The sequence below is a fragment of the Protopterus annectens genome, chromosome 7.part0, assembly GCF_019279795.1.
Source record: "Protopterus annectens isolate FY-2018-M chromosome 7.part0, PAN1.0, whole genome shotgun sequence".
Classification (NCBI taxonomy): Eukaryota; Metazoa; Chordata; order Ceratodontiformes; family Protopteridae; genus Protopterus; species Protopterus annectens.
Window position 1 is genome coordinate 594,024,968 of NC_056739.1, and position 27,852 is coordinate 594,052,819.

Here is a 27,852-nt window from a genome sequence, read left to right on the forward strand (position 1 = left end):
TGATGATTGTTTCCATGGCTTTGCATATCAGATTAATGAGACTTATGGGTCTGTAGTATCCAGTGTCTGTAGGTGGCCCACTTTTGTGCAGAGGGATGAGTATTGCTGATGTTCATCGTGTTTCACTGTTGCAGTCATTGCTCTTGGGTTATCCTGCTGGCAGGCTACCCGCAGTTGGCCTGAATTCCAAAGTCCTGGTCCGGCATCGGTTGCTGTTGCCTCTTCCCTGACGTCAGTGCGCCAAGAGTATAAAAGATGCAGCCGACCCCATTTTCTTCGGTCTTTCTTGCCGCGTGGTGCCCAATGCAAAAGCAGTTTGCAAGTGCCGGTCGGCCGACTCCTGAGATTTTCGAAATTGAATTTCAGATCCGAAGTGTTCAATAAAGCTAAGTACCCCATTGGGGAAACTTTTTTCTTGCTCCAGACTGATGTCAGAAAAAGTTAACAATTGTATTTCTTGTGGGAAGCAATTACCTCATAAGGATTTTCATTCTTACTGTATTCATTGCCTAGGCCCTGATCACAACGTAGCTAGTTGTCGGTTTTATGCTAGATTTAACCAACGCACTATAAAGCGTTGGCACGATTTTGCTTTCCATTACTTTAGCCAAAGGTTTAACTGTATAATGCCGTCGGAACAACTGATGACTGGAATTCATAAAAAGCGCAAGGATAAAGAAAAGGACAGGCATCCGAGGTCCAAAACCGACACTGAAGCCTCTTCTAGGTCAGTCGCCGGTTCACCGGTGCTCATTGAGGCGCTTTTGCAGCCCCTGACTCCTGCTACCTCAGAGCCACAGGCCGCTTCCGACTCCCAACCAGGCCTCTGGTTACTCAAGGTATTGGCCCTTCTGAAACTAATCCCTCAGATGGGTCCGGAGCCGCTGAGCAGGCATCGGCTTCTGAGGGTGTCTTCAGACCAACACAGCTTTATATAAAACCTACTTCAGCATCCAAGACAGTCTAAAACAGTTTTAAAGACAAGGAAACAAGTACAGCATTCTCCAGGACAGACTTCTATGCCTAAGAAACAGATGCTCAAAATGGCCAAAGACCTAATTACTTTGATCAGGGGTTCTCATCCCCCTCCTGATAAGAGGCCTAGGCAGGATACTGAATATGATTCCTCTGATCAGGTTTCCATTTCTTCTGATTCCTCTTCAGAACAGGGATACTCTATTCCTCCCTATGAGGATTCTGATACTGAAGATTATATTCCTTCAGCCTCTCCTCCTGGTGATTATTCATTTGGGGAAACCCTGCATACCATGAGGGAGCATTTTCACTGGGAGAGCCAAGGTTACTCAGATTGTAAGAAAAGGCTTAGAGACTTTCTTTTACTACCTCAGCACAGACCTCTTGCAATTCCTCTTGTTTTAGACATAGTAGCTGATGTATTTTCAGAGTCCGGCCTGTTTCCATATTCATTACCTCCTGCACCTGTTAAGCCGGACAGATACTACAGGGTCCCAGATTCCCATAAATTTCTACATAAAAACCCTGCTGTGGACCCAGAAACTATCTCACAGGGTCCCAAAGGGGTAAAGGCTGCTACTGCTAAAAACCCTGTTCCCAAAGATAGAGATTCTAGGGCTCTGGACAGATGGGGGAAAAAAGTTTACACTTCTGCTACCTTGGCTGTAAGGGCTTTAAATTGTCAATTTCACATGGTCAAATATCAGCAATATTTAATGTCTTTGTTAACATGGGGACTCTATGCTCCACACCAGAAGTATATCCCTCATTGGTAAGATCAGACCATAAATTAATTTCACTGGATGTCCACATCCCGACCCCACCCCCAGCCCAGAAAACCACAGTGAAAAACTTCTCAAAAGTGAACTTCTCACTTCTCAAAACCGAAGTGGAATCCTTCAAGGCCCCAGGGCCAGTGGAAACTACAGCCCAAACTGCAGAATCTTGTATAAATGCATTCTACGGACATCTCCAGGAGTGCATGGATCATGCTATCCCAAACAAAACCAAGACCCAATCATCCAAAGGCAGGCGTCCAGTCTGGTGGACCCCTGCCATAAATAAACTGTACAACAGAAGGAGGAAGCTACTACATGATAAAGCAAAATCCCTAATAGGGAAGGCATCTCTGATCAGTACTAGCAAAAAATTACGATCCCTCATAAAATCCTCCAAGGCCAGCTTCGAGAGAAAAATTGCACGGGACACCAAAGACAATCATAAGGCTTTTTTCAGTTATGTTAGAAACCTGGGATGCAACTCCCAGACTTGTTCAGAGTTGATTCTAAACGACAAAAAATACACTGAACCCACAGACATTGCCAATATCCTGGCAGACAGGTTCAGTGCAAACTTCTCCACCCCCTCCCCCCCAAAAGAGCAAGTATCAGTCCCGGCAGAGGGCTGCCTCCCAAACATCTCAGATGCTCAGGTGAAGGCTGCCCTCTCCAAAGCAAAAAATACTGCTTCCATGGGACCAGATGGCGTCCCAGGTTGCGTCCTACATGAACACCAAGAGGAACTAATCCCTCAAATAAAACAGCTATACAATCTCAGCCTCACTACAGGATATGTGCCCACATAATGGCGTACAGCAACAGTGGTCCCACTCCACAAAGGTGGAGCCTCTATGGACCCTGGAAACTATCGCCCCATAAGCCTGACTAGCTTAGTCTGCAAGGCTATGGAGAGGATCATCATGGGGCTCATAAACAAAGACATTGGGGACCTACAGACACTAGATCCTACCCAGTTCGGCTTTGTCAAGGGCAGATCCTGCCTTTTGAACCTGGTTGACTTCTTTGAAACAGTCACCAAAGCCATAGATGAAGGGAAGGTAGTCCACACAGCCTATCTGGACCTTGCAAAGGCATTTGACACAATACCCCACTCGGGCATCATAGATAAGCTATCCAGCTTAAATATAAACCCCTATGTCACAAGATGGGTCACAAACTGTCTCAAAGACAGAACCCACAGAGTGAGAGTTGCTGGAGCCATGTCAGACTCAAAACCGGTCACAAGTGGCGTCCCACAGGGTTCTGTCCTGGGACCACTCTTGTTCGATATATACTTTTCCGAGGTACAGGCAAACGTAGGAGGACTATGGCTCACCAAGTTCGCAGACGACTGCAAACTGGGCGCCATAATCAACTCTCCAGCTGACACAAACATCCTTCAAAAAGGTCTCACAGAGACAGATAACTGGTGCCAGTGCCATGGTTTAAAGCTAAATGCCAAAAAATGTATAGGCATACCCTTTGGCAAAAACAATGTGCCCACAAATTACCACATAGGCGGAAACCCATTAAGTACAGAGAAAGTTATTAGGGACCTGGGGACCCAAGTTGATAGCAATCTCTCCTTTGAAAACCACATTGCCAAAGTGGTTAGAAAGACCTTCTACATAGCCCTCCTCATCACGAAGGGTTTCACATCTAGATCAAGAGAGTTAATCGTGCCCCTTTATTCATCCCTCATCAGGCCTATCATAGAATACAATGCCCCTTTTGGGATGTACCTTACATGACCCCTGCAGCAATTAGAAAGACCCCAAAAGTATCTCACCAAGAGGATCAAGGGTCTCAAACAGATGCCATATGCTGCTCGGTTAAAAAAACTCCAGCTCTACTCAGTTGCATACCGCCTACTTCGAGGCGATCTGTGCCTGACATACAAAGCTATGTCAAATCCGGAATTAATGGACATGCTCCACCTCAGTAAATCTAAATCCCTTAGAGCCACACGCTCGAGGGACTTGAACCTCAGCACAGAAATAAATAGAACTTGCTGGAGGGACAGGTTCATAACCCAGAGGCTCCCTTCACTCTGGAATAGAATTCCAGTTCATGTGAGGCAGAGCACCTCACTGAATCTCTTCAAGAAGAATCTCGATAAGTGGATGGGGATCGTAGGTTTGTCCCAGGGATTACTCCCGTGTCACTATTAGACAGAGGCACAGTAAACTAAACCTTAAAAAGGGCACAGTATACTCAAATCAAGGGGTGGCGTAAGCCATACAGAATCGGGCTAGGCTTATAATTGCCCCAGGGCAGATAGCCTAGTATGAACCTATAAAACAAAAAATGTTGACAAATTCTGAATGTTCCGAGAACAAAGATTTGCACGATTTATTGCATGCAGCTGAACAAGTGGGAAAACATACTTTGCAATGTGGCTATGATTCACTGGAGGCCTCATGCAGGGCCGCTGTTACAGGTTTTGTTATTAGAAGGCATGCTTGGTTAAAAGAACAGAATCTGCCTGATCATGTTAAGGCAAAATTATTGGATGCTCCATTACAGCATGATACTTTGTTCGGTGTTAAGGCAGAAGAGGTGTTAAAGAAAATGGAGGATAAAGCTAAATCTATGCAGACAGTAAAGGATTTCTTACAGGTACAACCACCCAGGTTTAGCAGGAACTGGCCTTCTAAGAAGTGGTCCTTTCCAGCGTCAGACAGGCCACAAAGAGGCAGATTCAGATGCCCTAGAGGCAGGCAACAGCCCCAGGGCTCATACAGGCCCAAACAATGGGGGTGATTCTACCTCCAAAAGTGGAGACGACAAATCACAGCCTTTTAGGAAACGGTCCCAATGACTCCTCTCTGCCAATGCCAAGCACTTACCTTTTGGCAGCACCCTTAGGGGGAAAGCTAGCACTTTTTTCACAAAGCTGGCACAGGATCACCCAGGACAAATGGGTCTTAAATATAGTCTCTCAGGGCTACAGGTTCCACTTTCACACCCTTCCAAAGGCAAAAGGTATGTCAGACCTGCCACACAATCAATGAGCAGAGGCACAAAAACAAATTTCATCTCTCATGGACATGAGGGCTATTCAGCCAGTGCCACAAGTGCAGGGACAAGGATTTTACTCAAGACTTTTCTTAGTGCCAAGAAAGGACAAAGCCTGGAGACCAGTTCTGGACCTGTCTATTCTAAATACTTTTCTGGACGTTACAAAATTCAAAATGTTGACTCTGCAACAACTTCTGCCCATGTTGGGCACGAAGGCTTGGCTTGTAACTTTGGACCTCAAAGAGGCATACCTGCATGTACCAATCAGACAATCTTGCAGAAGATACCTCAGATTCATAGCTGGCACAATACACTACCAATTCTCTATACTGCCCTTTGGTTTATCTACTGCGCCTAGGGTCTTCACAAAATGCCTGGCACCAGTAATTGCTTTTTGCAAACAAAGAGGAATTCAAATATATCCCTACTTAGACAACTGCCTTATTCAAGCAGAGACCAAAGATATTCTACTAAAGCATCTGGCGTTTGTAAAAAGATTACTAATTTGCCTAGGGTACACAGTAAACTAAAAGAAATCAAAACTAGTACCCTCTCAAGAGATAATATTCCTGGGTGCAAGCTTAAATACAACTGCCCAGATGGCTTATATCACGCCAGACAAACAGAGGCAACTGACTTCTTACTTCAAAAACATGGCAACAAAGACCCAGTTATCTGCAAGAAAAATTCTGCAGGCAATGGGCTACATGGCGTCCTGCATGCTACTAATTCCATATGCAAGACTGCATATGAGGAAACTACAATGGTATCTAAAAAGTGTTTGGACTCAACATTGTCACAGCCTGGAAACATTAATTACTCTCACCTGTCACCATAACAAGGGACAGCCATTCACTTTACCCACAGCCAGGCACTAGCAACAGATACATCAGATTATGCCTGGAGGGTGCACATGGCAGGAAAATGTGTTCAGGGCGCATGGCCCTCAAGCCAAATGCATCTTCATATCAGTCAAAAAGAGATGCTAGCCATACAGAATGCCCTGACAGCCTTCAAGGATCTACTTCATCCAGGACAACTGCTGATAAAGACGGACAATACTACAGTCATGTGGTACATAAACAAGCAAGGAGGCACACATTCCTACCCCCTCTGCAGACAAACTATGACTTTGTGGAACACAGCATTGACTTATCAAGTGCACCTGCAAGCACAATTCCTGCCAGGAAAGAAAAATACTTTGGCAGATGAACTAAGCAGAAACCTCATGGATCCTCATGAATGGAAACTAGATCCACAAATCTTCAGCATGATAACAGGGAAATGGGGATGCCCAGACATAGATCTATTTGCTTCCCCTCACAACTGCCAGCTACAGAAATTCTGCACTCGGACGTATCACAAACAAGCATGGAAAGTGGACACCCTTTCATTCAGCTGGAAAGCCCTTACAGTATATGCCTTCCCTCCTCTGCCTCTCCTCCCCAAGGTACTTCTAAAGGTCAATCAAGAGAAACCAAAAATTATCCTGATTGCCCCAGACTGGCCATGCCAGCACTGGTACCCAGTCCTAAAGAGCTTGTCTCAAGGCCCAGCCTGGACATTGCCTCAAATTCCTCATTTGCTCACCCAACAAAACAGTCCGATCCTACACAGCCAACTCAGAACCCTAAATCTGGCTGCATGGCGGATAATGTAAATTTTCAAAACACACCTCTCTCTGAAGCAGTTATGGATGTTATCTTGGAGGCCAGGAGGCCCAGCACCAGAAAATCTTATGCAGAAAAATGGAAGAGATTCTGTGCTTGGAACCAGGCACAGGGAATTGACATGCCTTGTACCAAATGTTCCTCAGATTTTACAGTATCTAACTGAGGTGCTGGACAAAGGCCTATCCTTCTCATTAATTAAGGTCCATGCCTCTGCCATTTCAGCTCACTACAATACGGAACCGCCTATTTTTTTCTCATCCACTGCTAAGGCAGTATCTCAGAGGGGCAAAAAACATAAGACCTTCAAGGAGAGCACCAATACCTGCATGGGACCTCAATTTGGTCTTGGAAAAACTCACACTGCCTCCTTTTGAGCCAGCCAGTACAGCGGAGATAAAATATTTATCATGGAAAACAGCTCTTGTCCTAGCAATTACTTCAGCAAGAAGAGTCTCAGAGTTACAGGCACTAATGGCTGTGGAACCTTTTATTATTTTCCATCTGGGCAGGGTTTCTCTAAGAACAAGCCCAACATTTATGCTTAAGGTAGTGTCCAGTGTGGCTCTTAACCAAACCATACATTTGCCTACCTTTTATCCAAACCGGCAGAATAAAGGGGAGAGACTTCTGCATTCTTTGGACATACACAGACAGCTACGCTTTTACTTGGACAAAACTAAAGCTTTCAGAAAGACTGAGCAACTCTTAGTGGCATATGCTGCAAGATCACAAGGAAAGGCTATTTCAAAGCAGACTATTTCAAAATGGATAGGCCACTGCATTCGTTTCTGCTATTCACAATATGGCAAATCAGTGCCTAAGGGCATTAGGCCACATTCTACCAGAGCAGCAGCCACTTCAGCAGCCTTCCTCAGAGGAGTACCAACCAAGGACATTTTGGAGGCTGCAACCTGGACTTCAATGCACACTTTTACAAAGCACTACCACTTACCTCTTTACTCTAGATCCAGAGCAGGCTTTGCCACTGCAGTTCTACAGGGCCACATAGCCACTCCTAATTCTATTTAGGCCGAGCCACCCAACCTCAGCTTTGGGATTCAACCCAAGAGTAATGACTGTAACACTGAAACACGATGAATATAGTACAGTTGTGTACCTACCATAAATGTAGATGTTCGAGTGTATTCACTGTTGCAGTCCAGGTTACCCTCCCTCCATCCCCATTTTCATTGCTGGGACTTATCTGATGTTCATCGTGTTTCACTGTTGCAATCATTACACTTGGGTTATTCTGCTGGCAGGCGACCCGTAGTCGGCCCGAGTTCCAAAGTCTTGGTCCTGCGTCGGTTGCTGTCGCTTCTTCCCTGACATCAGTGTGCCAGGGGTATAAAAGCTGCAACCTACACCATTTTCTTCTGTCTTTCTTGCCGCATGGTGCCTGAAGCATAAGCAGTTTGCAAGTGCCAGTCGGCCGACTCCTGAGATTTTCAAAATTGAATTTCAGAACCGAAGTCTTCAATAAAGCTAAGTACCCCGTTGGGGAAACTTTTTCTTGCTCCAGACCGATGTCAGTAAAAGTTAATAATTGTATTTCTTGTGGGAAGCAAATACCTCATAAGGACTTCCACTCTTACTGCATTCCTTGCCTAGGCCCTGACCACGACGTCACTAGTTGTCGGTTTTGTGCTAGATTTAATAAACGTACTTTTAAACGTTGATTTGATTTTGCTTTACACTATTTTGGACGAAGATTTAATTACATAATGCCGTCGGAACAACTGACGACCAGAATGTATAAAAAAACGCAAAGACAAAGAAAAAAGGCAGGCATCCGAGGTCCAAAACCGACGACGAAGCCTCTTCTTTGCCATTCGCCGGTTCTCAGTGAGGCGCTTTCGCAGCCCCTGACACCCGCTACTTCAGAGCCACAGGCCGCAACGGACAGCCACGTGGAGACACCGAGGCCTGTGGAAACTCAAGGTATTGGGCCTACGGAAGATATACCCTCAGATGGGTCTGGAGCCACTGAGCAGGCACCGGCTTCTGAGGGTGTTTTCAGACCTTCACAGTTTACAATTAAAGCTACTACAGGCAGCAAAGGCAAAGTCAAAAACACCATTAAAGACAAAGAAACAAGTGCAGCATTCTCCAGAACAGTCATCCATGCCTAAGAAACAGATGCTTAAAATGGCCAAAAACCTTATTACTTTAATTAGGGGCTCCCATCCCCCTCCTGATAAAAGGCCTAGGCAAGACATTGATTATGATTCCTCTGATCAGGTTTCCATTTCTTCTGATTCTTCCTCTGACCAGGGCTATTCTCTCCCTCCCTATGAGGACTCTGATGCTGAAGAGTCCATTCCTTCAGCCTCACCGCCTGAGGATTACTCTTTTGGGGAATCCTTGCACACCATGAGGGAACATTTCCATTGGGAGAGCCAGGATTACTCAGAATCCAAGAAAAGGCTCAGAGAGTTCCTTCTATTGCCTCAGCACAGGCCCTTGGCTATCCCCCCCTGTGCTTGATATTGTTGATGATGTTTTTTCTGAATCCAGTCTGTCTCCAGATTCTTTACCCCCTGCACCAGTAAAGCCAGACAAATACTACAGGTTCCCTGACTCTCATACATTTCTTTACAAAAACCCCACTGCGGACCCAGAAACTGTTTCTCAGGGTCCAAAAGGGGTTAAAGCTTCCACTGCCAAAAATCCTATGCCCTCAGATAGGGATTCCAGAGCTCTGGACAGATGGGGGAAAAAAGTTTACTCTTCTGCTACTTTAGCTGTAAGAGCTTTAAACTGTCAGTTTCACATGCTTAAATATCAGCAGTATCTCATGTCATTGTTAAAGTAGAAAATGGTTACAAATACAGAAGGTCCTGATTGTAAACAAATGCAGGATTTATTGCATGCAATTGAACAAGTGGGAAAGCACACTCTGCAATGTGGTTTTGATTCATTAGAGGCTTCTTGTAGAGCTGCAGTTACAGGCTCAGTTATTCGAAGACATGCTTGGTTAAAAGAATAAAGTTTACCTGACCATGTTAAAATGAAATTATTGGATGCTCCACTACAGCATGATACTTTGGTGTTAAGGCAGAAGAGGTTTTAAAGAAAATGGAGGATAAAGCAAAGTCAATGCAAACTGTGAAAGATTTCTTACAGGTTCAGCCACCTAGATTTAGCAGAAACTGGCCTTCAAAAAATTGGTCCTTTCCCGTGTCAGACAGGCCGCAAAGAGGCAGATCTCAGCCCCAAGGCTCCTACAGACCTAAACAATGGGGTTATTCAGCCCCCAAAGAGGGAGAAGACAAATCACAACCTTATAGAAAACAGTCACAATGACTTCCCTCTGCAAATGCCAAGCACTTACCAGTTGACAGCACCCCTAGGGGAAAGCTAGCACTTTTCTCAAAAAATTGGCACATGATCACCCAAGACCAATGGGTGTTGAATATAGTTTCTCAAGGGTACAGGTTCCACTTCCAAATGCTTCCAAAACCAAAAGGTATGTCAAACCTGCCTCAAAACCAATGGGCAGAGGCACAAAGACAGATTGCAGCTCTTATGGATATGGGAGCTATTCAAAATGTTCCACAAGAAGAACAGAGCCAAGGATTTTACTCACGACTTTTCCTAGTACCCAGAAAGGACAAAGCATGGAGACCAGTACTGGACCTGTCAATCCTAAATACTTTCCTGGATGTTCCAAAATTCAAAATGTTAACACTACAACTCTTGCCCATGCTGGGCAAAGAGGCATGGCTAGTTACTTTGGATCTCAAGGAGGCATACCTGCACGTCCCAATCAGACAATCGTGCAGAAGATACCTCAGATTTATAGCAGGCTCAATGCATTACCAATTCTCTACACTGCCCTTTGGCTTATCTACTGCGCCCAGGGTCTTCACAAAATGCCTGGCACCAGTAATTGCATTTTGCAGGCAAAAAGGAATTCAAATATATCCCTACTTGGACGACTGCCTTATTCAAGCAGAGAGCAAGGACATTCTTCTAAAGCACCTGGAGTTTTTAAAAAGATTACTAATTTGCCTAGGTTACACAGTAAATGAAAAGAAATCAAAACTAGTGCCCTCTCAAGAGATAATATTCCTGGGTGCAAGCTTGAATACAACTACCCAGATGGCTTATCTCACACCAGACAAACAGGCAACTGACTCAGTACTTTCAAATGATGGCAACAAAGACCCAGCTCCCTGCAAGAAAAATTCTGCAGGCCCTGGGTTTCATGGCATCTTGCATTCTACTAATTCCATATGCCAAACTGCATATGAGGAAACTACAATGCTATCTGAAATGTGTTTGGACTCAACATTGTCACAGCCTAGAGACAGTCATAACCTTGATTCCCTGCCTACAACAGGAGTTTCGATGGTAGTCACAGGCCTTTCACCACAACAAGGGACAGCCTTTCACCTTACCTACAGCCAGGCAGACAATAACAATGGATGCATCGGATTACGCCTGGGGAGCACATATGGCAGGAAAATGTATTCAGGGCACGTGGCCCAAGGAACAACTGCATCTTCACATCAGTCAAAAAGAGATGCTAGCTGTACAAAATGCCCTGACAGCCTTCAGGGACCTAATACATCCAGGACAATTATTATTAAAGACTGACAATACCACAGTTATGTGGTACATAAACAAGCAAGGGGGCACACATTCCTACCCCCTATGCAGACAAGCCATGACTTTGTGGAACACAGCACTGACTTACCAGGTACATCTGCAAGCTCAATTCCTGCCAGGAACAAAAAATACACTGGCAGACGAACTAAGCAGAAATCTCATGGATCCTCACGTATGGAAAATAAATCCACAAGTGTTCAACATGATAACAAGGGAATGGGGACGCCCAGACATAGATCTATTTGCCTCCCCTCACAATTACCAATTACAGAAATTTTGCACAAGGACTTGTCACTCTCAAGCATGGAAAGTGGATGCTCTATCTTTCAACTGGAAAAATCTGACAGTCTATGCCTTCTCTCCGATGCCTCTTCTCACCAAGGTGCTTCTAAAGGTCAGACAAGAGAGGCCAAAAAGGATCTTGATTGTACCACACTGGCCACGCCAGCACTGGTACCCAATCCTAAAGATTTTGTCCCAAGGCCTGCCTTGGCCTCTTCCTCAAATCCCTCATCTTCTGACACAGCAAAACAATCAGATTCTGCACAGTCGACTCAGAACCTTAAACCTGGTAGCATGGCAGATAATGTAGCCACTCAGACTGCACCTCTTTCTAAAGCTGTTATGGATGTAATTTTTGGAAGCCAGGAGACCCAGCACTAGGAAATCTTATGCGGAATAATGGAAGAGATTCTGTGATTGGAACCAGGCACAAGGGCTCGACCCACTGGTCCCTAATATGCCTCAGATTTTACAGTACCTGACTGAGATGTTGTACAAAGGCATATCTTTTTTTTTCTATTAAAATCCATGCCTCTGCCATTTCAGCTCATTACAAAACGGATCCTCCTATTTTTTCACATCCTCTACTACGACAGTACCTCAGAGGGGTAAAGAATATAAGACCCCCCCCCTAGGAGAGCACCAGTAACTTGGGACCTCAATTTTGTTTTAGAGAAACTAACACTGCCTCCTTTTGAACCAGCCAGCACAGCTGATCTAAAATTCTTGTCATGGAAAACTGCTCTACTCCTAGCAATAACTTCAGCAAGAAGAGTTTCAGAGTTATAGGCATTGATGGCTGTGGAACCTTTCCTCATTTTTCACCAGGACAAGGTTTCTCTAAGGACGAACCCAACATTCATGCCAAAAGTGGTCTCCAATGTGGCCTTAAACCAAACTATTCATTTGCCTACTTTCTACCCAAATCCACAGAATAAAGGGGCACTCTTTGGATATTTACAGGCAGCTACGTTTTTACTTGGACAAAACAAAAGCTTTCAGAAAAACTGAGCAACTGTTTGTAGCATATGCTGCAGGTTCACAAGGAAAACCTATTACAAAGCAGACAATCTCCAAATGGATAGGACACTGCATCCGCTTCTGTTTTGCACAACATGGGAAATCTGTGCCTAAGGGCATTTTGCCTCATTCTACCAGAGCAGCATGGAGGGGTACCAACCAAAGACATTTTAGAAGCTGCAACCTGGAGCTCAATGCACACCTTTACCAAGCACTACCACCTACCTCTCTACTCCAAATCCAGAGCAGGCTTTGCCGCTGCAGTTCTGCAGGGCTTGTTAGCCTCACCAAATCCAATCTAGACCCAGCCACCCTGCCTAAGCTTTGGGATTCTACCCAAGTGTAATGACTGCAACAGTGAACCACGATGAACATAGTACAGTTGTGTACCTACCATAAATGTAGATGTTCGAATGTATTCAGTGTTGCAGTCCTGGTTACCCACCCACCATCGCCCTCTTTGCTGGGACTATTCTGTACTTCTCAACTCTATACAACCTATGTGGTGTATTTGCTTTTAGAAGAAGGAAATATTTTTAGTGATATATGCATGGTTGTTTGGCATATTTTTATCTTTACAGCCTTCATTTCTGGGGGCACCTGACATCTGGGGCAAGAAAAACTGAAGAGAATGGCGTCGGTTGCAGCTTTTATACCCCTGGCGCACTGACATCAGGGAAGAGGCGACAGCAACTGACGCTGGACCAAGACTTTGGAACTCGGGCCGACTACGGGTCGCCTGCCAGCAGGATAACCCAAGTGTAATGACTGCAACAGTGAATACACTCGAACATCTACATTTATGGTAGGTACACAACTGTACTTTCTTCTCTTTTCTATACAACCTATGTGGTGTATTTGCTTATAGATGAAGGTTATGTGCATGCTTTTTCATCATCAGTATTTTATTTTAGCCTACCCTTTTGGGGGCACCTGACATCTGGGGCAAGAAAAACTGAAGAAAATGGCGTCGGTTGCAGCTTTTATACCCCTGGCACACTCACGACAGGGAAGTGGCGACAGCAACCGACGCCGGACCAGGACTTTGGAATTCAGGCCGACTGCGGGTAGCCTGCCAGCAGGATAACCCAAGAGTAATGACTGCAACAGTGAATGCACTCTAACATCTACATTTATGGTAGGTACAAAACTGTACTTTCTCCATTCATGAGGCACAATGCCTGTTTGGAGACTATAGTTAAATAGCAATTCCAGAAGGCCTGATAGGTCATGTTTCATGCTATTTAGAAGGCATACAGAGATATTGTCTGAGCCCATTGATGGAGTGTTCTTGGCCTTAGAGAGACCTTTAAGGACTTGTTTCCTAGTGATAGCCGGGGGAGTTGTATTTGATGGTATTTCCTGAGGGACGATTGAGGAGGAGAGAGGGTTAAAGTTGGAGCTGAATTTGTCATCCAGTAGGTTTGCTGTATATTTTGCCTAAGTGTACATGGCTCCTTTCGAGCTCTGCACACAACTGTGTATTGCCTTTGAGGTTGTGGACATAGCTAGGGAATGCCTTGTAGCTGTCCTTTTCCTGGGAGGCCAAATTTACCTAAAATTTGGCTTTGGTAGACTTTATTTATCCTCTTTGTTGTTTGTTTAGTTTGATGAGGGTGCTTTTATCCTGCTGGATGCTGCATCTCTCCTTATTTTTCCATAATTTTCTTCATTTTGTTATACAGCCTATTGATGTGATTCTACCAGGATGGCTTGTTTTTTGAATTAGTACAGTACTACTTCCTGGTGGGTACAGCTGCCTCTATGCAGCTATTAATGTACTTGTGTGAGGTTTCTGTCAACAGTTCTGCGTAGGCAGCAGTGTACTCAGGATAAGTAAGGGCATGACATTTTGCCAGGTTATCACTTAATAGCAGGGTTAGCCTTAGAGTAGTTCCTAAATATTCTAAGGTTAGCTGGGGTACCAAGTTTTATTTTTACTTCAAAGGAGACCATTTTGTGGTCTGCCCTTACCAGAGAAGACATTGTAGTAGAGTTTGTGCAGCACTAAACCGTATTAGTGAGGACCAGATCAAGTATGGTTGCATCCCTGGTTGGTGTATTGGCAGACTGTCCAAGGAGTTTGTGTTTACAAAATCTAGAAATGTCTGCCTGTACGAATTTGCTCATGAATATGTGGTATTGGGTTGGATGGTGAGTATTTTCAATAAGTTTAAATACATGGTGTGGCTTTCCTGGGACATGGAGGGGGGGGGGGGCTATAGTTTTCATGGAAGTGATATTGGATTTTGCCTGTGGTGATCAGAACGTGGAGAAGCTCAAGTGCACTATCCAGTGGAATTAGCCTTGAAGTGTATTTATTTTTGTTGGAAGTCGAGATATCTCTACCTTTTATTCCCTTTATGTGTAGTAGCTATTCTAAATGTGTGGAAGGCATTGTAACCTTGCACTGCCGGTGTGCTCTCAGCGGCTTTAAACCATGGCTCAGTAACCACACAGACGGACATCAGCATTCTTTTGGATGAAGAGAGCTTCTGTGGAGTGGAGGTTTTTTGTTTGACTCCTAACATCGATCAGTAACACCTTTAGGGTTTCTTGGTTTTGATTTGCTGTATTGGAAGTACTTTGTTCGGTGTTGCCTAAAAAGGCACTATGGGACATGACATTGTTTTAGTTATTATTTGAAAGCCTAGAGGGGAGAGGTGCAGACAATCGCTGGGAAATCAGCATGGTCTGTTGATCATCTCCTTCCATGCTGACAGATATTGCACCCCCTTACCAGAAACTAAGTCAGTTATTAAAGCCAGTCAGCTTTTGTTCGTATTTGGTATCCATTAGTCTTTAATGTCATAATTTTGCAACCTCTTCTTTCATTCAAGCCAGTGGTAGCCTTACCTCATATTTTCCAAAATGAGCTGTTCACCAGAAAAAATATGATATGCTTATATGCCAAGTCAATGAAGATGGTATAGGTCTTGGCTATTTAGACACATAATAAACAAGAAAAATAGAAACCAAAAACAAGCCGTGAACGACCCAAGGCAGTCAAAAGAGAAAATTTATTAAAGCGCTTTTCGTCAGCACATATGAGCTGACTTCTTCAGAAACAAAAACCACTGGCAGCATAACCGTTATAAAGGTTAACATCCATTTACGTCATAACAATTAGTTCAATTCTTTGAACTAATTGTTATGACGTAAATGGATGTTAACCTTTATAACGGTTATGCTGCCAGTGGTTTTTGTTTCTGAAGAAGTCAGCTCATATGTGCTGACGAAAAGCGCTTTAATAAATTTTCTCTTTTGACTGCCTTGGGTCATCATGGTTGTTTTGGTTTCTACGTTTGGTTTTGGATTCTATTAAACGAGAAAAATACTTTGAAACTTGTGAAATGTTGTATACTTATAAAAAAGTGTAATTTTCCTTTGGTATCGTGTAGTTTATAGATTTGCTGTAATTTGTGTGCTTTTAGAGTCTGTAAATGCATGCCATATTTTCTGTCAGCAGAAGCCGTTCTAAGAAGTGAAATGGGGACTGTCCCCACATCCTTAATTTGATAATTTAAAATGACCGAGTTACTTGATTAATGTAAAATGGCATTTTGCTTGATAGTATTGTACAGTCTTACACATGACTTGCAGCTTGCCCGCTCACTTCATAAGGCATTTCTGATACCAGACTGTATATATATATTAATTGGTACTTTTTGTTGCTTTGAACCTAACTGTGAATGCTAAAACAGTGAAAAAAGGTTAGTCGTGAAAACATAACAAGAATGCTTTCTTTAATTCTTCTCAATTCTTTTTGCATATAAATCTTTACTTTCTCTTTTATGTCTTGTTGCTGTGGGAGACATAAAAAGGCTCTAATGGTGTTGGGATATGGAACTGTGCTTTTAATATGGTGGATGTGCAAAAGCATGATGGCTTTTTCAGAAGATAGAAGTACCTTTTTGTCTGTGTCTCAGTACACTTCAATGCCACTAAAATGTTCAAAGATCGCAGCAACAGTCTTTTCTCCAGTTAAAAACAGATTTGAGTTTTTCTTGTGAGATTCTTGGTATTTTTAAACATTAAGCAACCTGAGTTTAAGTAAGTCTGTTCTGCAGATTGTCTGATGGTAATTCTGTGTGAAGTGTTTAGATGTCATCATAATATCTATGTGCCAGAAGAAAGGTGAGTTTTTTTTTTTTTTTTACCTTTTGGATATGGTAATTTTTCTACACTTTAGGGGGTTTCACATCTTCACATAACGGTAAGGTGTTTCAGCACTTCAGGAATGCTTTACAAAACAGTAAACCTTTCTACACTTCTGAAATGCTTCATATTAATACTTGCAGTCAGTCATTCATTTGGAATGCAGTACCTTGGAGATTCAGAGACGTGTGCAATTTAAAAAGGGGTGAAACTCTAATCTTATTTTTTATTTTTTTTCCCGTCATATGTGCACTTTCAAATGTATTGTACTGCTTAACTCCCCAGACCTTAGAAACTACCAGAGGGTCTATGTTAAATATCCGAACATCCAAAATGTCGAAAGTTACATGGTCGAGACCAAATGTTCGACATTTGGATGTTCAAATATCACATAAAAAATAAATTAAAAAAAAAGAACCCCCCCCCTTAAATATACCAACTCCGAGACCGCACTTCACTGCAGAAAAGGGAAATTCTCCCTATCTGCACCGTATGGTGCTGTTGAAAGTCATTCTTCGAACACTTGAAATTTCGAACATTTGGTCTCTACCATTTAACGTTCGAAATTTTGAGCATTCGAAGAATTGACATAGACCCACTACCAGAGAGGAAAATTTACAGTCTGTGTTGTCCTCAGATGCCTGAAGTCTTCAGCTGTGGCTGACAGCTTTGTGCTCCGTATATCTTAGCTTGCTGTCATCTAATGTACGTTAGTTTTGTTTCAAGAACCTGCATTTGGCAGCCTTATTTCCCAGTATCTTATGGAATATGTTATGTTATGGTATTTAGTATGTCAGCAGTTAACATTTGTATTCAAAGGCTGCCTTCTGAATTTGAAACTTCTATAGTATGTTGAAATACTCTGCTCCTAACTTCTGTCCAGCTTTAAAGTTTACTGTAGGTGTTCGTCATTTGGTCACTGCTGCAGTAGCTCTCACCATATTAGCAATGTCCTGCTAAGGATATGATTGCCGGACAGCTTCCAAATCTTAAGGGCGCCTTCCACATGCCCAAACTATTAACCAGTTCAGTCAGAGCTGAAGAAAAGGAGTGGGTTGAGAACCAAGCCCTTCAGGACTTTTTTTTTCTGTCACCAAAGAGTGTGTGTGTTGTGGCCTTTTGAGGTTTGACAGTCAGCTAACACTTCTCTGTTGCTGGGCAGATAATTTCTGTTTGAGGGGAAACATTCCACTTTTTATTTTTTTATTTTTTAACTGAAAGTGGTTTTTCTGTGAAAGTATTACTTTTAAGCTAGGAAAGGGTGTTTTTATAGACTGTCATGTAACTTTTAGTTACTTTTTTATGAGTAGCTTTACTTTTAACTTGAGGAAAAAAATTGTTAATGCTAGTTTTTACTACCTAGAATTTCTGTAATTTATTTTGGGAGGCTGGGGTAAGTATTTTAAAGTGCTTTTTGCTGTATTTTTGATGGAAAAATCAGCATTTTTTTAATAGTTACCTGTTCCAATGACTAATTCTGCCAGGTTTCCCTGGTATTCAGGCATCTGTTTTCAGTTTCACCAAGGAACAGCCTACTGGTTTCTCTGGTATTCCTTCTGCCCCCCCATACTAATTTCCAGGCAAACTTTGCCTCTTCAGCAGGCTACTAAATTGCCCCAACTGCAGATGGGTCACTCTACTTTGGCCATTTCGGGTTCCTCGGACCATTCGTTTTACTTTGGCTCCCTCTGGTGTAATCCCTGCAGCCACCCATGTTCTAGTGTTAGGCATGCTCTCTTAGCTTTTGGAGCACCTTTGTTGGTCAAGGCAGAATCACTCTTGTTGATCTTGGAAGATGATAAAGTGAATACCTTTCCACTTTTTACCTGTCAAAGTTAGGTCTGCATCTTTAGAAATACTTGTAAAAAAAAAAGCAGAAAGTTAGACTTTTATCTTTGCTTGTCACAGTTACTTTGGACAGGAGTGATGCACTGGGCTTATCTTGGGCCTTAGTTTAAACTCTTGACCCAGCCAGTTATGGTGTTACTGATAAGAGGGAAAGGAATTCTTCTCTATTTGAGGATCTTCAAGACATTGAAAAGGTAGATGATAGTGAGGGGATAACTTCTGTTTTCTTTCTTTAGGTTTCTGGTTCTGACTCAAAGGAATGTGTTTTTTTCTGATAGTCCCTTGGAGGATTTTCATGTTTTGAAACTATATGTAGAATGGATCAGCTGTTTTAGTGGGAATAAAGCGATCTTCAGCGTCATTAAAGAAGTATGATTTAATGCAACTGGAATTCTGAAGCTATACCAGTTCCTCCTATTTTTACAGTGTCAGGGGATATATTTATTACAGACTGTAACTTGCCTGATAGACAGTCTGCTGCACCTAAGAAAGCATAAAGATTGTATAAAGTTTCTTAGTCTTATAAAGTTTTTATTTTTTAACCCCAGATCTGACCCAGTAGCGATTTCCTTGGTGAATACAGCTGCTGCCAATCATCTGGTATTTAACCCTTCTCTCTCTCTGGCAAGGATGGGAAAACCTTTGAAAGATATAGGGAAAATGTATTCTTCTGCAGCTCTTAGTTTTAAAATTTTTAATTGTGAAGCTCACATTTTAAAATTTGTACTTTCCTCTTTTGAGAATTTGAAGAACATTGTGGCATGTTTTCCCTAATCTGTGGAAAAATCATCTTTCTGTAGTCTTGTTGCTTTTGTATCTCAAATGACTAAACATTGTTTGAATGTGGTTATAATTCAGCTGATGTCACTTCCATTTTAACTCATTTCCACAAAGATAGGATTTCTTTGAAAACGAATCCATCATTTCTGCCTAAAGTGGTATCCGAATTTACTTTGAGCCAAGCTATCCATCTCTATCTTCTTTTCAGAACCTAAACATTTGTGCTTTTAGTGCTTTGTAAAATATGTACAGAAGAACAAGTATCAGCTACTAGAATGCTTCTACAATCCAACCCTTTCCAAAAAGCCATAGATGAAGCCAAGGCCCTGGTTGAGTGGAGCTTGATCCTGCCTGGTATAGTTTTGTATGGGGAGTATAATAAAAGATAATAGCCTTGGACAACCATTTGGAAATAGTCTGTTTTGGCACAGGTTGTCCCTTCCTACCTTCACAACAAATGAACATTTGATCCAAAGATATGAAATATTTAGTTCTGTCAAGATAGTACCCAAGTTCTCTGTGGACATCCAAGGTATGGAATATCCTTTCTCCCTCATTTTTAGGTTAAGGAAAGAAAACGGGGAGATGGATAGTTTGGCTTAATGTGAATACCAGAGCAATCAGTAAAGTTGTTTTCCATGTTTGAATGATCACTACTTCAGTGGTCACTCCCTCTCTTCTTCCCCCTTGTTTTTGGTGTGCTTTTTTATGCCAGGGTGTGGACATTTAGTAATTTATTTATTTAATTTTTTTGTACCTAGCATTGATGCAGCCTCCCTCTCTCTCTGTTAGGAAAGCTGCGAAGGGCTTGACTCCCAAACTTGTCTTAAAGCAGCTCAGCTCAAACTACCTGAAAAGTTGGGTGAGTGGAAGGTGTCCTGGGATTTTGGAAGAAGCCAACTGTTGTATCTTTGGCAGTATGTAGCCCATATTGCTAAGGCTACCAAAGCAATGATCATTCAAACATCCTCTTTTATGGCATGTTTATTTACACCAACTGTGCTTTTGATTGTGAGCATAAGCATAACATACTTTCCTCGCAAATTATATGACTGTAATGACATGGTATTCTCCAAGGCATCTTAGTCCACTTGAGTGACTGATGTTAATAAGTTTGAAAGATACCTTTGGAAGAAGTAGTATTACACAATTTTTTTCCCTTTCTTTCTTATTGTGATCTTATTGCTGTATGTTGTAACTGAAAATGTTTAAATTGAGATTTTCATATGATAACTTGTAATTTGACTAGCTGTTAAAGAACTGCACCCTACCAGTAATGAATTTTTAACACACTTGGCCAGTTCTATGGTGCAGAGGGATAAAGACCCGACTAGCTCAGCTAGGTTTGATTAATGGACCTGCAGCTGGTAGAGCTAGTTGGCAAGAGAAGTGTTATGGGAGAGTCTCCTTGTCTGTCTCTGAGGGTATGTGTGTGAACTCTGTTGAAGAATACCTGAGAGAGATTGGGGATCACTGAAGGGTTTTACCTTGAAAGGAGGGTATAGGTAATGAGGGGATGTCTCTTATGTAAACAGAGGGCATGAGCCTTGTATATGAACATTGGGCATCAGTTCCATGGAATGTTTTGAGTATATATAGGGAAACTGGGAGGATAATGGCATCATTCCCATTGATCTGCCCTTCCCCAAAGGAAAAAAAAAAACAGTAAGCCATAGGGTTCTTATCTCCTGGAGGGAACAAATGGTTTGAAGGGCAGGAAAGAAGCTTTGATGATCATTGGGAATCAGGAGCCAAAAACAAGCATCAGAAGGATTTATAATGCAGCATTTAACAGGTAACATTTGCATGTTGTTCTTGGTGTATGCTTGCATACTGGTTAAGTAATTCTAGAATTCATATTCCCTTTTCTTTTGAATGATTGTTTTCATTAGACTAATCCAAATCAGCCTACAGTCCCGGCCACAAAGACCACGACCCCTTCGCAGCCTGCGATTCTGCAAACATCAGTTGAACCCACTCCACAGGTACTTGTGTTTTGCTTCACTGGATGATCTTATAAAATGCATTTATTCTGTTGAAACCAGAGCCATTGATCCTAAAAAATAAAGTGCTTCATTGTCTAATTAATTATTTTAAAAGTGTTACTGATAATCTAATAACAAGATGGATTGTGTATAATAAAATCAGCTGAATTAACTCAAAAATCCTACAGAATTCATTGCAGATGATGAAACTGTAGCATCATGTCCAAAAATTTAATTTCACATCTTACAATTACTGAATCACTATTTACACTATTAAACATATTAGTTAGAGAATAAAGATACAATTTCCTGCATGGCGAATTTCTTGTTTAATTTTAAATGCCAGCAATCCAGCTGTAGTTTGTATAGATGTGATCTGGTGTGAGGAGGGCCATCCTTGCTAATGACAGGATTAAAGCTGCAGGTCATGGGCTCGATTGGCATCTGAAAATTTCTCAGGCTACCAGACTTCCTGTTTCACACATCATCCTTTACAGACTAGCTTCCTCTCCAGATATATTTTGCCACACACCCTGCTAGCATCAAATAAATAGCCTTGGGCTACAGATGTTGAAAGACTCAGATTTTTTTTACAAAAATGTGTATTCTTATTTAAAGGTAATTTACAGTTTCATTGTGTACTTCTATTTTATATACTTTCCAAAGCTATTTTAGGTAATATTCCAGTTCCTCCCTGGCCATTCTCTAAGTCTTGTTTATTATTTTTGTCAGGTTTCATGATTTTGATATGGAAAGTCGAACTTTCATGAAGTGGAAGCATTTGCATGATATGCTGCCTCAGAATAGACGTATCTTTTATGTATTTGCTTAGAAGAAGAAGAACCATTGTCTGTTAAGGTTAAGTAAAACAAGTTGTCATATTGATTTAAAAGATGGCCAACTGCTAGTGAAGCTTTGACCATGAGCACTGCTTCTGGTTCAACCTTGTTGACATCCAAAATCGAGCTTTTGACTTCTAAAAAAAAAATTCCACATCTAAGGGTAGAGACAGAAATAGAGAAATGAACAGGCATCATATTTTCTTGGGAAAAAAATGAAAAAGTAAAGACATCTTCTCTAGATCACATTTTTATTTATCATTATTTATATGTTTTGTTAACCTGGTTTCCTCACTCTGGGTTGAATTCCATTTTCATTGGATGGTTGGGAGTACTCACTGGTTAAGTGACATGCTCTTTGTCACACAGTAAGCAAAGTAATTTCACAAAGAGGGAATGTAGAAAAGAAAATTAGTAAAGAAGTTAAAAACATAGAAGTTGAAGTTATGGAGTGCCAGCAAAGTGAAGGAGTTGGTGTAGATGGTCTAACACAGTTACATCACAGCATGATGGAACGAGTCCTCAAAGTAAGGAGAAGCAGGAAGATCAGGAGACATCTGAAGAAGAAATAGGGACATGGGCAAGAAAAAGAGGTTTAATATGGTGTAATATCTATGCAAAGGCGAAAGCAAAACTAATCGGTACAAAAAGAGCAGCACCAAAGATATTTGAAGAGAAATACAGGCAAAGGAATCCAGACATGGAAAGCTTTACGTTACAAAAAATAAGACAAAGGAAAAGTAGAAAAGGAGATTAGTAACGGAGAAGTTAAAGAACTAGAAACTGAGGTTATGGAGTACCTGCAAAGTGAAGGATTTGGTGTAAAAAATCAAATTCAGAAAGCAGCACAACAGGATAGAGCAGTGAACATCCAAATTAAGGGGAACCAGTTTAACAGGAAGCAATTGGTTAGGTACCGTATGAAGATATTTTGGAGCCTTCCACAGGAAACATATACATTCACTTGAATCTGGACAACAAGGGAAGGAACAGGAAACTGTGGAAACTCTCATGTAGCCAATGTTAAGGAATGATAGGCCAATGGGTTCCCATATGACAGAGCAATGGATGGCACAGGATGAAATTGAAGAGAATGTGCCACAGGATGATGCTGTACAACTGTCTATAGAATGCCCATGGAAAACAAAAAATGTGCCCACAGTTTACAAGAAAATGAGCTAAGAGAAGAGTTTCTTGATTTAATAGAGGTAGATAGACATATTAAGATCAATGAAAAAAATAGACTGCAGAAGGTCAGTAAAACCCCAAAAGTCAGAAATTTGATAAAACAAATGAACACAGTAATTAGGACTGTCCATTGAGATCCATACGATATAACAAGGTACTGTGCAGCTAAATTAATAACTGATAAAGTTCTACCACAAGAACACAGGGTAGTGAGAGAAAGGGATGGGCGAAATTGAATACCATCATGGAAGTATTGAGTAGAGAAAACTATAAATCAATTAAGGCAAGAAGTGTCACTGTAAGAAGAGGATAGAAGATGGAACAGATCAACAGAATACTTTAGAAAGATAGACGTGAATACTTTAGAAAGATAGACGTGATAAAAGCAATGTGCTGTATTAGAACAGATCAGGATCTATCATGCACTATTGCAAGTAGCAAACAAAAAATATCAGCACAAGTGGAAAAACTTAGATGATGTGCAAATAAATATAAAGAAAAAGTACAAAGTAAGCAATTTATTGATGACCCAAAAAAAGCTTTATAGAGAATTGGGGATAAAAGGTAAAAGGAATTGAAAGACCACCAAAAAAGGAAGAACATGAAAAACAATGTTCCTACTTAAGAGTGAACCTGCAAGCTACCCTAAAAATTATAGACCAATAAATTGCCTTCTGACAACGAATAAACTGTACAATGGAATTGATTCCGACAGTTTGTTGTCATTTAGAAGAAAACTCAGTTATGACAATAGAACAAAAAGGGCAATAAAAGAGTCATATGGAGCAAAGGATCATTTGTTGTTAAATAAAGTCATAGTGGAGAACTGTAAAAAGGGGAAGAATTTAAGTATGGCATGGACAGACTACAAAATAAATTGATAATCTCCAACATTCATGGATAAAAGAGTGTTTAGAAATGTACAAGATACATACACCCTACACTAAACAGTGGCAGACCACTTTGAACATTAAGCCATGATAAAGGACAAGTCATTATTCCGGGGGTAAAAATTCAAAGGAGGATATTCCAGGGTGACTCTATAAGTTTTGTTATTCTGTCTTGCCCTTAACCCATTAAGCTGTTCACTTAACAGGTTAGGCCATGGCTATAATTTGTCTGCTAGAAGACAACAGTGTAAACACTTCACATCTTCTCTTTGTCTGTGATTTAAAACTATGTAGCTCATCAGATGAGTAACTGAAAGCACAGCTGCATGTTGTTAAAAATTTTCAGATGTTATAAGAATGTCATTTGGTCTTTGATAAATGTGCAAAAACAACCTTTAAAGCAGGAAAATCGCAGCACCAAGAAAACATCACTTTGGGATAAGAATGTTATATAAAATAACTTGAGCCAGAGAGGGTGTATAAATATTTGGGAATTGATGAAGGATCAACAATAAAACATGAACAAATGTGAATAAAATTTAATTAGTTATATTTTAGAAGACTTTAATTAATCCTGAAAACAGCGTTGACATCTAGGAACAAAGTTCAAGCTATAGACCAGTTTGCTCTTGCTATCCTAACTTACAGATTGAGGTGATTGACTGGCACCAAAATGTGTTGGATAGATTACACAGGAAAACAAGAATGACGCTTCTTGCTCACCAAATGATTTATAAAAATCATTGCATACCAAGATTATATATTCCCTCTTCCAAAGGAGGGATGGGTCTCCTTGAAATTGATGACATATATAGGTCTGCAGTCGTGGGACTGCACACATCTGCTGACCTCACAAGACCCAAATGGAGTGAAAGTTTTGAAACGTGAGGAGAATAAATCTAAGATGACTTCTCTGCTTAGTGTAGCAGAAGCATATCGGCATCCAGCAGGAATGGAAATCAAACCAGAAGTAGACAAAAATCTGGCAGCAACAGAATGTGCCAAAAAAACAAAAGAAAGAGTACAAGGCGAAGGACCAGATGAGAAGGCAAGAAATGTGGAAAATGCATAAATATAGTCGCAATTATAGATAACTTCTGGAAGTATTGAAAGCAGGAATGGTTAAGGAGAGGTGAGCTCAAACCAAGAGATGAAAGGTTAATATTGGTGGTCCAAGATAGTGGGCTTCATACCTGTTGGTTTACAAAGTTCAGTGAACATGTGGGAGAAACAGACAAATGTAGGTTTTGTAAAACAGAATTGGAAACAGTTGTACACCTCGTTGCTGGTTGTGATATACTAATGGCAGGAGGGCTGTATACTAAGAGGCATAATAGTGTGGCAAGACTGTTGCACTGGAGATTGTGCAGACATTATGGTATTGAAGTGGCTGAAAAACACTGGAAACATGAGCCACAAAGCATCATAGAAAATGTCTACATAACATGGGATCACTCATTACCAACAGTTCAAAAGATAGATGCTAAAAAAACAGATATAATGGTCCATGAAAAGAAAACAAAAGTAACATTGATCATTGAACTCGCCACACCCACTGACTACATTGTCTTGCGTACAGAAAGACACAAAGTCATAAAATATCAGGATTTGCAGGCAGAAATGAGAGCAATGTGGAAGAAAGATACCCAGACAGTTCCAATAGGGAGCAACAGGTCTTATAACAAAAAAATCTACAGGCATATTTTGATATGTTACTGATACATGTAACCCGATATGAATTGCAGAAGGAGTCATTACTGGACACATTGCAGGTGCTGTGAAGAGCAATTCTGGCTGACATCAAAAATTGAAACAATACTAATTTCATGAGCTTTAATCGTACTTTGACTTAAGAATGGGGTCCATTCCCATCATGGTATTAGAAACCCAATAGACTTGGAGAAATTAAAAGTGATAAGCAAATAGAGACCAAGGGAATCAAACCATAGACCACAAGACAAACTTCATTAGTAGCGCATAGCCATAAACATGTTTATTAGTGTCAGATCCATCTGGTAAAAACCCAAGGATAGAAGACACTTCAGCTTCTACTCTTTCACCTTCTAGGATGTTTCAGATTCTAGTTTAGGCTATGTCTGAAAATTTTCCAATTAAACTTGTAAAAACTGCTAGTGTGTCTCCTTTTTCTTGTTCAGGAATGAGCAGAATTTTTAATTTGACTGTCAAAGCAATTCCCTTCCCTTTGACACATTGTCACGTTTGGCTGTGATTATGACAAGCTGGAGTTCGGCTAAAAAGTGCTAGTTACACCCTATCCCTAGTATTAACGTGGACAGAGGTGGTACTTGTCTTTTTTTTTTTTTTTTTTTTTTTTGGAGAGGACATCACGGTTCTTCACACCAGTGCTTGGTCATGTGCTGGTTTAAGTGAAGCCAGACACAAACCAAAATGTGCTGGTGTTGATATCGACAAATGTGGCATTAACAGTGGTCTCATTGTTGAGACCACAGCCTTTAGGTTAACTCCTTTACTGATTTTGCTGCTATATTTATAACTTCAACACAAATGCTTTTGACATTGGGAGTTTCTTTGAGCCTGAGGATCAATTTCTGATGTTTGGAGGCCATTACTGATGATGGAGACAACTTTCCTGCATTTGGGCTGTAGGCTGGCAACAATGGACCAGAAGTCATTGGGTATTTCACTCCTCTTGTTTGAAATGATGCTGATGTGTTCATTGTCTGCTTTGGCATTAACTGAATTTCACCACTTGTAATTTGAACCGATGGCTTACTACAACAGGGGTTACTCTGGACAGTTAATTCCATCATCACACCCCTATTGTAGCTCTCATTATAGATGCCTCTATACTAGGGAGGGAGGGGCATTATTTGTGGCAGATTGTCGAAAATCTATGTTCAGAGACAGAGGACAGTCTGCACATCAACATCCTAGAGATGAGGGCAGTTTTTTCTATTACAGGCAGTTTAAGATTCATTGCCCATCTACATCAAGTCCATGGTAGCACTTCAGTGACTTGGTATGTAAACAAAGGGGAAAGTCAACTTTTGACTCTTTTATTAACAAGCAGTGAAAGCGTGGGCGTGAGCTATGTCAAAAGGATGTTTTATTGCCAGCCATATTTCTGGGGAGGCCAGTTTTGTAGCAGGTAGGATCAGTCGCTGTTTGCTGATGCCTCATAATTGGTTTCCTCACCTCATTCGTAGCTTGAAAGACATCCTAATGCTTAGGAAGCCTTGCAGTGAACGCTTTGTATCTCTGGTCAGCTGCCACTTTAACCCTGATATGGGATACTGTCATTCAGAAATGTCCAGCAGTGTTCCATTATGCTTTTCCCTCACTTTCCCCTTATGCTGAAACTTATTCAGAAAGATGGAAAGAACAAGTTCAAAGTCATGTTTATTGCCATGTTTTGTCTTTAACAGATATGGTTTCCCTTGCCCAGGCTTCGCCTTCAGGAGCTGCCTCTACATTGAAGATCTTCCAGAACCCTCTTGAAGATCTTCCATTTAAAGTAATGTCCTGGACAGTCCAGATAGTCACCTCTTTCAGAGTCCTAATACTAAAAGAACTTATAAAGGTAGAAAACTACTTTTTGAGATTACTTCAGAAGGCACGAATCCTTTCACAGTTCCGTTGTTAGTGTGGACTATTTTCCTTTTATGTTTAGTAAAAGATTAAGCTACTCCTCTCTTAAAGTGCACATTGCTGCCATTTCTTTTGTTCATACTCCATGGCATTATTATCCTTGATTGTTTGCAAAGGCTTTTTTAGAAGTGCTTCTCTTCTCTGGCCTTTTATTAAGGTTCTTGTCCCTC

General features: G+C 41.3%; 1 protein-coding gene across 1 annotated transcript in view; it reads left to right on the plus strand.

Moving 5' to 3' along the window:
• SCAMP2 (secretory carrier membrane protein 2) overlaps positions 1–27,852 on the plus strand; it is a 1,193,990-nt gene that overhangs the window by 359,822 nt on the left and 806,316 nt on the right. The window contains exon 3 of the mRNA XM_044077186.1: positions 21,043–21,135. Within this exon, the coding sequence (XP_043933121.1) occupies positions 21,043–21,135 (93 nt within the window). The remainder of the gene's footprint in view (positions 1–21,042; positions 21,136–27,852) is intronic.